This window comes from Lachnellula hyalina (genome assembly GCF_007821495.1).
Source record: "Lachnellula hyalina strain CBS 185.66 chromosome Unknown contig00069, whole genome shotgun sequence".
NCBI classification, from domain to species: Eukaryota; Fungi; Ascomycota; class Leotiomycetes; order Helotiales; family Lachnaceae; genus Lachnellula; species Lachnellula hyalina.
Window position 1 is genome coordinate 2,511 of NW_022157183.1, and position 12,762 is coordinate 15,272.

The 12,762-nt window shown below is 45.1% G+C and overlaps 4 protein-coding genes across 4 annotated transcripts; 1 reads left to right on the forward strand and 3 right to left on the reverse strand.

The window, feature by feature from the left end:
* Window positions 1-1,471: 1,471 nt before the first annotated feature.
* On the reverse strand, window positions 1,472-2,549 carry LHYA1_G003538 (uncharacterized protein; the record flags this gene model as incomplete). Its single annotated transcript, XM_031148507.1, has 4 exons — window positions 1,472-1,532; window positions 1,583-1,830; window positions 1,882-2,132; window positions 2,180-2,549. The coding sequence occupies 4 exons, from the start codon at window positions 2,547-2,549 to the stop codon at window positions 1,472-1,474; spliced, it is 930 nt and encodes a 309-aa protein (XP_031005240.1).
* Window positions 2,550-3,161: 612 nt separating this feature from the next.
* On the forward strand, window positions 3,162-4,834 carry LHYA1_G003539 (uncharacterized protein; the record flags this gene model as incomplete). Its single annotated transcript, XM_031148508.1, has 3 exons — window positions 3,162-3,562; window positions 3,760-4,340; window positions 4,392-4,834. 3 exons carry the CDS (start codon window positions 3,162-3,164, stop codon window positions 4,832-4,834), a joined length of 1,425 nt encoding a protein of 474 aa, XP_031005239.1.
* Window positions 4,835-6,319: 1,485 nt separating this feature from the next.
* On the reverse strand, window positions 6,320-6,838 carry LHYA1_G003540 (uncharacterized protein; the record flags this gene model as incomplete). Its single annotated transcript, XM_031148509.1, has 3 exons — window positions 6,320-6,370; window positions 6,448-6,584; window positions 6,676-6,838. The coding sequence occupies 3 exons, from the start codon at window positions 6,836-6,838 to the stop codon at window positions 6,320-6,322; spliced, it is 351 nt and encodes a 116-aa protein (XP_031005227.1).
* Window positions 6,839-9,841: 3,003 nt separating this feature from the next.
* On the reverse strand, window positions 9,842-12,505 carry PIF1 (ATP-dependent DNA helicase; the record flags this gene model as incomplete). The annotated part of the gene is made up of 6 exons (XM_031148510.1): window positions 9,842-10,439; window positions 10,590-11,125; window positions 11,210-11,496; window positions 11,627-11,763; window positions 11,857-12,060; window positions 12,231-12,505. The coding sequence occupies 6 exons, from the start codon at window positions 12,503-12,505 to the stop codon at window positions 9,842-9,844; spliced, it is 2,037 nt and encodes a 678-aa protein (XP_031005203.1).
* Window positions 12,506-12,762: the final 257 nt, after the last annotated feature.

Genomic DNA, 12,762 nt, shown 5'->3' on the forward strand with positions numbered 1-12,762 from the left:
CTGAAACAGGAAATAGCTTCTTTGAAGGTTCGGTTCAAACTCCCCCCAAAAGCTCTAAGAAGCGAAAATGCTTACTGTCTACAGTCCCCTTTATATACAATATTCTCATGGCACTTATCGAGCTTCCTGTGTTCATAATAGTTACCTGCCTTCTAACATTGGGACCGCTCCTCCGAGCCAAGTACGGTCCCGCAAGTCTGTTTCGGTCCCTTCAGTCTCGTCTTCTATCCAACTCTAGAAATAAGAAGAAAACAGGCGACTCATCTGCACATAGCATTGGCCTACCTGCTACGGCTACGGATGACAAGTGGCACCCATGGAGACGCCTCAAAGAAACCACCCCTGTAACGAGCAACGAAAGTTTGGAAAATGCGGATTGGGAATTGCGTGAGAGAGCTGCTGATATGGCTTGAGGCATAGCGGAACTTTTTTAGATGTTTGCACATTAAATTGGGATTATCCCTAGTCTCATTACCCATGAAAGAATCTAGAACCTCTTTTTTCCTGAACTAATTGCAAATGCCACTAGATCACAATCACACTCTCAACACCGAGCCCCTCATCACATCATGAATGTCTCTTAGACCCATCTTTCCTATCCCAACTCTTCGCACTCCTCCCCCATCCCCACAGCCTAGCCTCTATTCTCCCATCTTCTAAACCTACATCCTTACTCCCCACCCTACCGCTCAATCTAAAAATACCCCTTCACAAGCACCCCCTCCAACCCCGTAGCACTCTCATTAGACTTTTCCGTCCTCAACTTCTTCCTCGGGCTTCTCATTAATCTATTCCTCCTCACTTCACCGTTTTAGGATTCCGGATACTATATATAAAAACTCTATATATGTTTTGAAGAATATCCTTAGTGACCTAATTAAGCAGCTGTTATAGTGCGCTATGTAGCGACTAGTCGGTAATAATGTGGGCCGGGCGAGACTATTAGGTTCCATGGACACCCAGATTTGAATGATCAAATCCCATACGAAGACGCTTGCGAGTATTTGGAGTATACCGGCATTTCTCTTTACTGACTTTGACTGGGAGGAGATAATCTCTCTGCTGCAGCGATGCAGGCCAAGTCGTGACTTACTCATGCCACGTTTAATTAACTGATGTGCCTCGTTTGAACAAGGCGAATCAAAGGCAAGTGAAGGAGACAGATGTTTGGAATATTTTGACTTATGATGACTACGAAATGATTATTATTTTGACGTAAAGGCTGCTGAAACCCAAATGCTTTCCTGCAAGTGATTTGGACCAAAGCTGCATTGTCTTATCTTGCGCTTTCATACAATCGTAACGACTATTGATAAAATTTCCAGCTAATTCCGATCACGTATACACCAAGCAAAATGGCGGCTTGCAAGTGTATCGAAAAATATATTCAAAATGTAGCCAATCATATGTAACTTTGAGTGCTTGAAGGAATATCAAATGTTCCCAAGCTGTCCATGAAAGCCTCTCATCCTCATGCTCTAGTGCTATTTGTAATAGCACTTCCTATGAAAACAACCTCGACAGCGGCAAAACTAGATTGTCAGCAAAGTTTCAAGACTTCGGGAAGCTTGAGATCGCTTACGCGGCAGTAGCAGCAAAGACATCAATTACGTCCGCCTGCGTCCAGAATGATAAAACAAAAGCAAAGATTGCTGTGCATGCAAGCATAGTACCAATTCGCTTTACTGTCGTATCAATATAATATAATCCGAGAATGACGATATCGGGTATTAGAGAAGCTAGCACGGAAGTTGTAACCTTTGCGATCTTCTTGGTTGAGGAATCTGGATAGTATCGTGAGCCAGTTTTTGCATCGATGACCTCAGGTTTCTGATATGTCAGCTCTTTTTTATTTGTAAACCTTATGTTATGAGGGCATACTCCAAAGCGGCGGCCATAGGCCCAGTCGTAGATAAGCATAAGCCAGGTCGATGATCTCTGCATCAGACCACCTTCTTTTGCAACGAGCGTTACCTGATCGTCGTCATAGATTTCCTTCCACGCATCTTCCGACTTGGGAATGAAGTTTCCACCCACAGTTGGATGAGACAGCCAACCTCGAAGATGTTTCAGATCAACTTTCTCGGGCTTTGCCAGTTTGGAAACTTCAGATGCCTGCAGAAGGGCAGTATCTACAAATTAACAATTGATATTACTAGCGAATGTTTGATATACTCACGATACTCATTGAGTTTAAAACCAATGTTCTTTAGAGCTTCATATTGGGTGCTTTGAGTACGATCACTCTCACGAAGCTTGCGGAAGCTTTTGCTTAGAACTTGACGTTCGTACGTTGTAGGTTCCTCCTCGTTTCCTATTGAATCTGCATTGTACGAAGCGTCATATTCTTCGACAATCTCTGAAAGCTCTGCTTGGAGACTCAACAGATTCAATAAAGTTACTTCGCGGAATGTCCGAAATATAGAAAGCTCGGGGACTCTATACATCAATTGAGCAAGTTTGGGATAATCCGCTCCCTCCAGGGGTGGAATCTCATGGGACTGTGGTGCTCCCACAGGAAAAATTGATAATTGGGGACGTGACGCCATCAGTTATGATTTGCCAAAATAGTCACGACTAGATACTGCAAGAAATTTATTATTACAGGTTTGACTTTCGTAACGCTGTATATTATTGTTGTTTGCATAACCAGCATGTGAGGATGCTTCTAATACATATTTATAGCTCCAGGTTCTGAACATGGGGTCCGGAATTAATAAGGCTGTAGACTTGCAGCTAAATATTGAGTTAATAAAAGACCTGATCCTATACATTCAGCCACAATTTTTTTTAAGAGCGATGTGCGAGACGCGCCGATGCCACTGACTTGCGTTATAAATAGAAGTAGCCAATCAGATGGTGAAGAGGTCTCACTTATCGTGGGGTCTACGGTGGCTGAGGCTTGACCATTTCGTGTTTCACTACTGCTGCGTTGGGTTTGGAATCAGGATATAAGGACTCCAAGCCTGCGCGAGCAATTTTCAGTCCTTGGGCCAGCGCAAGACTCGAAGATTATACTTTCTCTCTACCTTTGATATTCAGAACATTGATCGTCAAGCTTAATCCACCGATCCCACGAGTAAGAACACCTTGCGGTTGCCATCTGAAAGCCATATTCCATCATCAACAAATTTTGAAGGCGGCTCACTTGAGCATGAAACATGGATCCTTTTACATTTACAGCATCTATCTTTGGTCTCATCGGTCTCATCGATATAACAAAGATCTCAGGTCCCAGCAATTTATCCTCAATCGACAAAGCCCAAAAGGTAAATGCTTTTGTCAAAGAAGATCTGCCAATCCTTTCAGCTCTGCTACAGGAGACAAACTCGATATTCTTGAATACCGAGCACCCTATACCGGAATCGGCCGTTACTGCATTGTCCTCCTGTACAAACCGAATGAGTAAATTGCAGTATCTACTGCAGAAGAATTACGTTCTGGATTCTTCTAAAAAACATCCTTCCAGAGCCGTGAAATTTCTCTTAGCCGGAGGACAAATGTACAGTGCTTGTCTTGCTTTCAAGGAAGCTATTTTGACTATAAGAGAGATTGCAACTATGTATGTTTTTGGGAATATAATTCTCTGACTCTGGCACAGCACTAATATAATCAAAGGTTCATGGTAAATGTAGTCGCACAGCAGCAGAGTAGGATGCTATCGACGACCTTGGAGTTGCAGGACGAGCACTTTAAAGCAAAAGCAGAAATGTTATGAATCAGCCAACTATAGAGGTATATCAGACTGACAGGTCTCAGTATTGAACTTGTCGCAGCATTCCATAAGGACTTCAGACACGATACAGCCCAGGAGCATGGCTTGAGCACAGCAGTCGCCCAGTACCTCCAGCCAACCCTCATGGAAGAGCATATCAAGATAGAAATTGAAGAACAACGACTACAAGCCGAATTGCAAAACCGGCAACTTGATGATGCAGATGCAACCTTGTTCCTTATAAAGCTTCTGCCGGTACATCAGGGAATTGAAACAAGATTCTCTGCCATGTGCAAATTGGACACGGGATCCGAAATCAACATTGTGGACCAGGGCTTTATCCAAGAATGCAAACTGGAGGATCTTGTCGAAGAGATTCCTTCAGAGCTACAGAAACCCTACTGTGGTCTTGGGGGTGGACAGTTTACCTTTGCCCGCAAAATATTCCTGCCATTCATAATGAAGCGAGCAACAAAGATCCGCACGGCCGAGTTCTTCTTGTACCCTGATCTTGACTTCAATATCCTGATTGGAAACAAGTTTTTCACCGCGGTAGTACAGGAAGACGAGAGATACAAAAACAGCGTGGCCTTAATTGTACGCGGGAAGCAGAAGCTAGATCCAAGTAAGTAACTTAAAACCAAAGAATAACAAAGACTAATACAATGTTTCAAAGAACAGGAAGCATTGAAACGGGATCAACTGGATAGACAGCAAAGAGAGGATGTTGCTCTAAAGAAAGAGAAATATGAGCGGCGGCGGCGTACTCTTTTTCACAGGCAGCAACAGCAGCAACAGCAGCTATCGCCTAGCAGTTTCGGCACTTCCGGTCGTGCATATACAATATATGATGACTCAGTCCCAGCAGCACCTCAATACGGTATAACTTCATACAACCAGCAAGGCGGACATGGGCATCAGATGTCAGAGGATATGGGAGCCCGATCTAATCCTAATAACTTCTTCGGCACCCAAATTGATTTCCAGGACCATCCGCAAGGTTCATCGGGCTCAAACCCCGAAGCCAATAATCCTACTATGAGTGGCGCCCTTAAGGACCAAGAACGGCTCGTAGGAAACTCATCAAGTTTAGATCTACCTCCGTCGACGATTGACTAAGCTTAACACGGTCCTAAGCTATTAATAACTTTGCTAGCATGAACTGAAGCCCTAGAAATATCCAATCTATTAAATTACTCCATGGGACCGCACTACGGCAAATAAAATCTTGCGTGCCACGATTATCATCATTGAGAAATATTTCTATGTAGTCTGAAAGTGGATACCTTATAAAGTCTTGTGCCACTTAGTAGTTAGCTAAAGAATATCCGATTACCTCGGGGCACTTCGAGTGTCCTGAAGGGTCTAAATCAGCCTTTTGAAGTGGAGCATTCTAACGATAATACTTTATTTATATGCCAACTACCCCTACCATAATACCTTCAGCTAACTTCTCTTGTCTTTAGTAGGGATGTCCATCAACGAGCAATACTTCAAGCACAACAAACATTACAATTCCCGCTGCAACGATGCCTAGTGCCCAAGCATCACCACCCTCGATGAACAAATATTTCGCAATATGTGTAAACACGGGCGAAATCGATGTGTCAACAGTATACCACGACGGCGAATGGTTTTTGAAAATGTGGGATGAATATGACAAACTGCGTGGTTTTAGAAGCGCATACCTACGGAAACTCCTAATCAAGCCCGTAGACCTTAAATGCGTCCAGTTTACCAACGAAGAGCACCAACGAGCAGATATCTCCTTCGGCCCGCCTCTGATTCCTCCACCACAAGAAGTAGCGGCCAAGAATTACGAATACGGACCTTGTCCCCTCACTACTCGCCCATCTCCTCAAACGTTCTTGCACTATCGGCAATGCAAATCCTGTATGCTACGGCGCGGTAAGAAGAAGCAGCTCTTCCGTCGGCTGCCTAAGGAGCTGTCTCGCGCACTGCTTGACGTTTACCTGCGCGCTGCACCTGAAGAGGATGTTTTTGGTTGGGGCGTGCTTGTTGTGGAAGGCCCGACCAGCACTGCTCTTGCTTGGCTAGGCGCTTCGATGCTTAATTTTAGTGCTGCTGTGTCGATTGTTTATACGATTGTGAGTAAAGATGCCTCGGCGGGGTTTACAATTGGGCGTTTGTAAGTTCGGTGTGGGTTGCGTGATTGACTGCTTTCTATTTCCGCTGGAAGGAACAATGAGAGCGAGCATACTAAAACCTGACAGAGGACTGGTATAGATATTTGAATAAGGGCTAGACTTGTCACATACGACCATAGACTGAGGAGAATTGGGCATCCCGTCCGCTCTGCCATACACAAGCCTCAGATCGGCAGATTAGTAGTTGGGTGGGTGACCACCAGCGAATACCTGCTGTTGTATGTTTTATTTTTTGCATCTCGTTTGTCCAAAAAAGGGGGTGTTTGTCACGTGTTTCTCCTCAGTGACACAGGCAACGCTACGTAGACAGCAAATGATTAAAGAGGCCACCAAACCATCTGGATCCAGATTGGGTGGATTGCATAGTTTATTTATCATCATTTTGCTATCTTTCCTTAAGATATAGATAAAAGATCAATGTCCTTCCCAGACATACTCAGAGAGTGTTCGCCATTGGAACATCCATGGCATTCTGGCCAAGCAGACACTGATCTATGAGTTCCTGCGTAGATACAGGTCAGCAAGCGCCCGAAAGTAAGGAGATCTCGAGAATAAAGAGCTCACCCAATCAATATCTTCCGAGCCAGTGAAAATTGTGTTTAGAGGATCTGCAAGGTTGAAGTCCAATGGTGCATAGTTGTTCATAGTGGGGTCTTGACCGGGCGAACCAGATCCGGTTGTGTTCCAGTCGGGAATGGGTCCTAATGAGTGCGAGTCAGCATATAGGTGTAGTATCAGATCCAAAAGAACCAATGCCAGCGAGAAGTGAGCTGTTATTGTTTCACGACTTACCCCATGATGGAACACTCGTCATTCCATTTGGGCTACCTCCGGCTATGGATCTATCCGATGATACGCTTGGAGTAGTGACTGGCGTAGCACGAACATATGGTGGTGGTAACTTTGAAAGTATTGCCGCGAGAACACTCGAAGCCCGCCGATCTTCTCGGGACATTGTTGGCTGAGAAGACCAAATCTTATAAGAGACTTTCAGGGCCTCATATTTCTCGATATCGGCTGACTGTTGTTGAAGATCTTTGAAGACCGGTTTCCTGCGAGATTCAAAAAGGTCTAGGCAGATGAGCATAACAGCTAATAAATAGCTGCAACGAATGGCAAGTTAGCTTTATGTCCACTCTAGCGAAATTTAGGAGCGAAGTAAGGCTTCAGACGCCGTGGAACATTCTCAGAGCAATAATCAAAAGAATGCAAACACCCACAATAAAAAATAAAGGGAATGGGGTTATCTTACTCGTATATCAAGAGGTTGGATGGCATCCATTTCTCATGATTAAGTTGCCCCCCGAGCTGGCAAGCAGCATGTATCTCAGCTTGATATTTCAATATTTTGAGTGCTGCATCGATGCATGTTTTGCGGGAGTAATTGAATACCGGATTGGACCTCTCGTGGTTGATGTAATTCCGGTGTAAGACGCAGAGAGTCTTCAGATACATCAAATCTAGGTTGAATCTATGCAGTATCATGTAAGACTGCTCTCCGAAACATGATACAACGGGCCTCATTTGAAGACTAGGAGGGACATCGGCATGAATTTCTTGAAGCTCTTTATCAAGCCTCATAGTTTGTTCGTATGACGGACGTTTGACAGCTAGTGCAAGACGGAAAGCACGTCGAAGTACTTTGCCAAGCCTACTCTTGTAACAAGAATATAGCATGGGCGTGGGATCCGTCGGCGGCCGAGAAGGTGGAAGCACAGCGCAATCCTCGTCAAAGTCGGTATCAAACAAATTACTGGGGTTTTCGGTATCGCAAACTTCATCCGGTATGACAGAAGGCAATCCAGCCTGGAACGAAAGTAAGAAATCGAGAGTCTCGATGGTGAAAAAAGTTCTCCTTCTCATTTCAGCTTCGAACGGAGAAAAGTGGCCGAGATGGCGAGGATCGTGATGATAACCCATTCGCATAGCCATTCTCGCGCAGACACTCATCAACAGCCAGGAATTCGTCTCTTGATTATCCTTCCGGAAGTGCTGGCACACTGTATATAGTAGCAAAGACTCCACAGAATACGGCCTTGCTCTGGGATATTTCCCGGCTACTAGAGCTTGCCCAGCTCTTGCCAAGAATTCCTCTCCCAGAGAACGGTTTGCAAGGTCAACATCCCCTTCAGAACGGGCTTCAACTACCTGGGTCCCTATATACAAGGCAGAAAAGAGCATTGAAATCCATAGAAAAGACGCAGAAGACGGGTCAGCCCAGAAAGAGTCATACTATAGGTAATCAATGCTTGAACATCGGGCTCCGGGGAATGAAGGGTAGTACCTCTCTCATGAACTTCTTCAGGTGAAGGATCGGAGTTTGATTGTGTCGATGGTTAAAGTAAGTGGAAAGCAGTTTGTCTACGCTAGCTCTATCACTTAGAGTTTTGCGGACATCTGCGAGTGTCAATGACTTGTTCGTCTCAAATAAGATATCGGAACAGCCGAGAGAAGGGAGTGTTTGCTCATCCTCCTCCTCTTCAGGCTCAAGAGCGACCTGGATGCCTCGGATCTGCAACTTGTCAGCTATGCTCGGACAAGATTTTAAAATAATGGCTACTGACATTCTCAAGTATTGCGGTCCAGTGTGTAGCGCCAAGGTACTTCGTTTCAGACCTGCTGATGTCCAAATGGCCTCGAGCCCCTGAGCATGGCTCGACCGTTCTCAATGAGCTATCAAGGGAGAGATCTGCCAGGTTTTGATCCACTGGTTGGCCATTTGCGTGTGCAATATCGCCGGTCCTTTCGGAACCTTCACTTGATGATTGAAGAAGCCCCGTGACCATATCCTCCAACTTTTGCAAACGGAGGTGCGCTTCAGCATTTTTAGATTCTCCAGCCCTATCACGCTTACCGCGCTCATTGCGATTGCCGCTGGAATAGGTGCATGACGCCGCATCATATCGCCCTCTCTTGGCGCAAGATGAGCACGGGACCTGACGGTCACACTTTAGCCTGATCAATTAGCTACCACTTTTGATATTTTGACCCTGAATGAGACCAACTTTTTGGTTCTACAAGCGACACAAGATACTGGTTGTCGGTTCCGCTTAACTACTCGAGTCTCTGCCCCCTTACTTCTGGCGTCACTCTTCTCTATTCGGAAAACATTTTGGTGGTCGGATAACCCTGGCATATTCGGGGCTGCTTGGAATCTTTCCCCCACAGTAAAACAATGATCGAAGAGATGAGAACGCTGAAGCAGGACAATGCAAGCTGGTAGTAAGTAATAAATCTCTAGCAGCTTTCTATCACAGTTGATAATGAAATCAGTGTACGTAAAAAAGACATGTCCGACTAGCGCTGTAATCTAGACCCGACTATTACTAGGGAACACCCCAAGCAGTGATAGATCATGCCAAAAACGAACCACTTTCACCTCGATACAAAGTGCATTCATCCAACATTTCTACAAGTCGAGACACGACCGGGCAAGGTCTTTAGGCCAATAATACATCTCACCCACATTCCAAGTTACTCGTATCGCTATTGACCAGAATCTAGCCTTGAAGCTCCCAGGCCACAATCGGATATCATAGCATAATCCAATGTCCCTCGAATGGTACCTGATTTACTCACCCTGGCTCCTAGTCAGGCGCGGGTTTCTTACAGCCCACAACTGCCCGAAGCGTCTTCCAAATTATGTCTGGTCTTGCGCTGTTACCTAACATTGTTGGCTAAAGAGCGGATCGGTCAAACTGGATGCTTCCTCCTAGATCATCAAACAGGTAGGCGTCGAAGTCGTAATATCAACTACAAACCATGCCAATTTAAGCAGTGGAGCCTCATCACTATCTGATATCTTCCAACTTTCATTTGTGTCCTCATAGGCATCGGTTTCGCCGTCATAGCTAGATTATTCCCTTAGTCATTGGGATTTGTATTGAAAACGTCGGATTGCCGCTATCGGGTCGCCCCAGGTGTCTTTGGAATTCCCGTTTCCATCTGAGCTGGAAAGTCACTGCTGTAGAAACTCCTCTCCAACAACAGATTCCGTGTGCGTAGGCGAATTGGCTGCCGATGATTTAGAAGGTCTCAAGTGCTCCCAGTGATCGCTTTCGTAGAATTCTACGACTTCTGAAGGCATCGTAATCTGTTCTCTCGAGGCGCCCGTGACAGTAAGGCCTTCAAGTTTTGTCGCTCTAGAAAGCCCAACATACAATTGTCCTGCCTCAAATCGTTTGTCGGAACAAACCTCGACATACTCCAACGTCATTCCTTGACTTTTGTGGATCGACAGGGCCCAGGCAAGGGTCAGAGGAATCTGCGTTCTGGCAACAAAGTACGAATCTTGATTCTTGCGTTTTTGACTACCCTGTGTCTGGGGACGGATTGTTTGAGTCCTCCCATTGGAGAATCGAACAACTGGTCTCAAGGTGTGATTTTGTCCCTTGAATTGCTCGAGATGCTCCTTTTCACTCTTTGTGAGTATGGGTTCTTGCCAGGAACTTGTGTCCGTAAACCCAATAACTTCACCTTGTGACCCGTTTACCAAGCCAGACTTAAGACTAAGATTGGTCAGAAGAACGACTTTGGCACCAATTTTGAGAACCAGGCTAAATTAATAGCAAGTTAGTCTTTTGCTTTCCAGAAACAATCTCGGGAATCAGAGAAGCACAAGTTTCTCTTTGAAGGAATACTGGAATAGTTCAAATACAGGAGACACAATGTGATGACTGTATTATGAAAGCGTTGCTGGTCCTTACTCAGTTGGAAATCGGTGCTCCCCAGTGGACAGAGAGAATTCAAACTGTCTCCGCCTGTTCTCTATCTCAGAACGACGAGGTTCATAATCGTCTTCTAGTGAGGGGTACAGTTTCGTCGCTGAATCGTGTGCCTGCCACGTTATCTCTTTCGATTGTATCAACGCTAATTCTTTCGAATTGTGCGCTTGAACTTGTAGGATTCGAGACATGAGTTTGATAGCAACGACTCCATCAGGAAGAACTTTTTTGCTGGTGAGTGCCAGCCATTCCGCATCGCTCAGAATGTTACCGTCTCGGATCTTATTTAGTGTTAATTGAAAACTGCTGTCTTTTTGTCGATGTATTTGCTCAAGCATAACGTGACGCAGCTTCAGCTCCGCCCAGACTGGCGCCTTGAAAGCGTATTTGTCTTCTTCATGGAAGTTTTCTTTGCCGACGTCTTTGCAGTCGTCATTTTGGCAAACGATATTACTTCTGTTCTTCGGATATTCTTCACCACATGCAAGACAAAACTCAAAAGGCTTGACGGGTGGCAGCTATAAGATTGGAGTGTTAGCATAACTTTTGAGACTTTAGGTACCTCCATAATTTCAAGATGCTGGAGGAAAACGTGATAAAACAGAGACAGCATTCCTAGAGCACAGCTCAAGAGGCGCAAGATGTAGACCCGAATTTGAGAGGCTTGCCTGATGAAAATCTCCAACAAAAATGACTTGTTTGCCACCCATAGGTTTGGTGGTCTGAAAGATGTATTGCATCAATAGATTCAGCCTTTCTAAGAATTGATTTTCTACCATTGAGATTTCCTCAATTACTAGCACATCTGTTTTTCGTATCCTTCTCCTTGCAAACTTGCTGGTATCACCGAGTAGGCAGTGGATGGGCTTTTGTAAAGAGTCAGGCTGCCCTGCAGAAGAAAAGATAGTTAGTACTGCATTATTGAAGAGTGCAAAGAACGACCGGCGGTTTTATCGTCAAGAAAACCCCCGTAATTTTGGAGTAAAAGCCTAGAAGTTCTGCAAATTTTGTTGACTTACATCCAGCGAAGGAATACGCCGTCAGCCCACCGAGGGGCAAGGCAGCAATCCCAGTAGGTGCAATTACTTGGACTGTTTTCCCCGAGATTCTTAATTTTTTGATAATTTCTTTGAGTGTGACAGTTTTGCCAGATCCGCTGCGAATTATGGGGAGTTAGGTTTTTAGTAGAATGAATCAGAGGCAACGAAAATGCGAAAAATGAAATTAGTAGGATTTTAGATTATCTTACGCTGCACCCGTGAGAAAGACATCTTGATTGTCCAGCGCCATATCTACGACGGCTTGCTGTTCGGCTGTAAGTGTTACAGGTGGTTCGTCCTGGCTTTCTACCTGAACCGGTTCGAATTCGTCTGCCGTCGCCTTGATCTTTTTCGATGCATGCTGTATATCTTCAGCGTCATCCAAGGTAGCATGTCTCTTGCATTTATCATTGCTATGAAGTGCGTTAGCAAGATACGAGAACGGAGTAGAAAGCAGTTTAGTCCATTTGGGTTTTGCGATCTAAATCAAACCAAAATACAGAAGAGAGATAAGGCCTTCTGACTACTGTATGGATCGGGTGCGTCGGATGTAAAAGCGGTTGCGTCTAGGATGGCCACTGACCTGGAGTCCTCGTCTCTTTGACTATATATTGTCTCATCCTGCCCCTCAGGGTCCGGCACTCCTAGTACACTAGTTGTGCGTTCACTCAATTGGCCTTGGCGTGCAGAGTTCAATGCTTGCCAATTGTCCCAGGCCGTCTGTGCTGCTTCTCGAGTGTAATATCCTTGGTAATCCTGGCCGCTGAAGCCGTGTACTTGCTTATTACATTCGGAATAAGTAAAATATATTCCTGGGACTCTTCCAGCCCGGACTACGTAAGCTACCTTCTTCGCCATTGATGAAAATGCGTTGCCCTTTGTTGTCAAGATCTTTTGGAAGCGTTGAGGACGCGTTGCTTGCCGACTCGATAGTCTTATCGGCAAGGTCATGAGCAGTATCAAGACATGCATAGGTACTTGTTAGATCTGAGATCCATCCAGACGAAACGCATAATGACTTCCTTCGTGCAGAGAAAGAGGCGTCGTTTGATCTCGGCCGGGGTCTTCGCCTAGAGACATCCAGCCTTGCAGCCTTGCGCTAGTGACTTTTATTC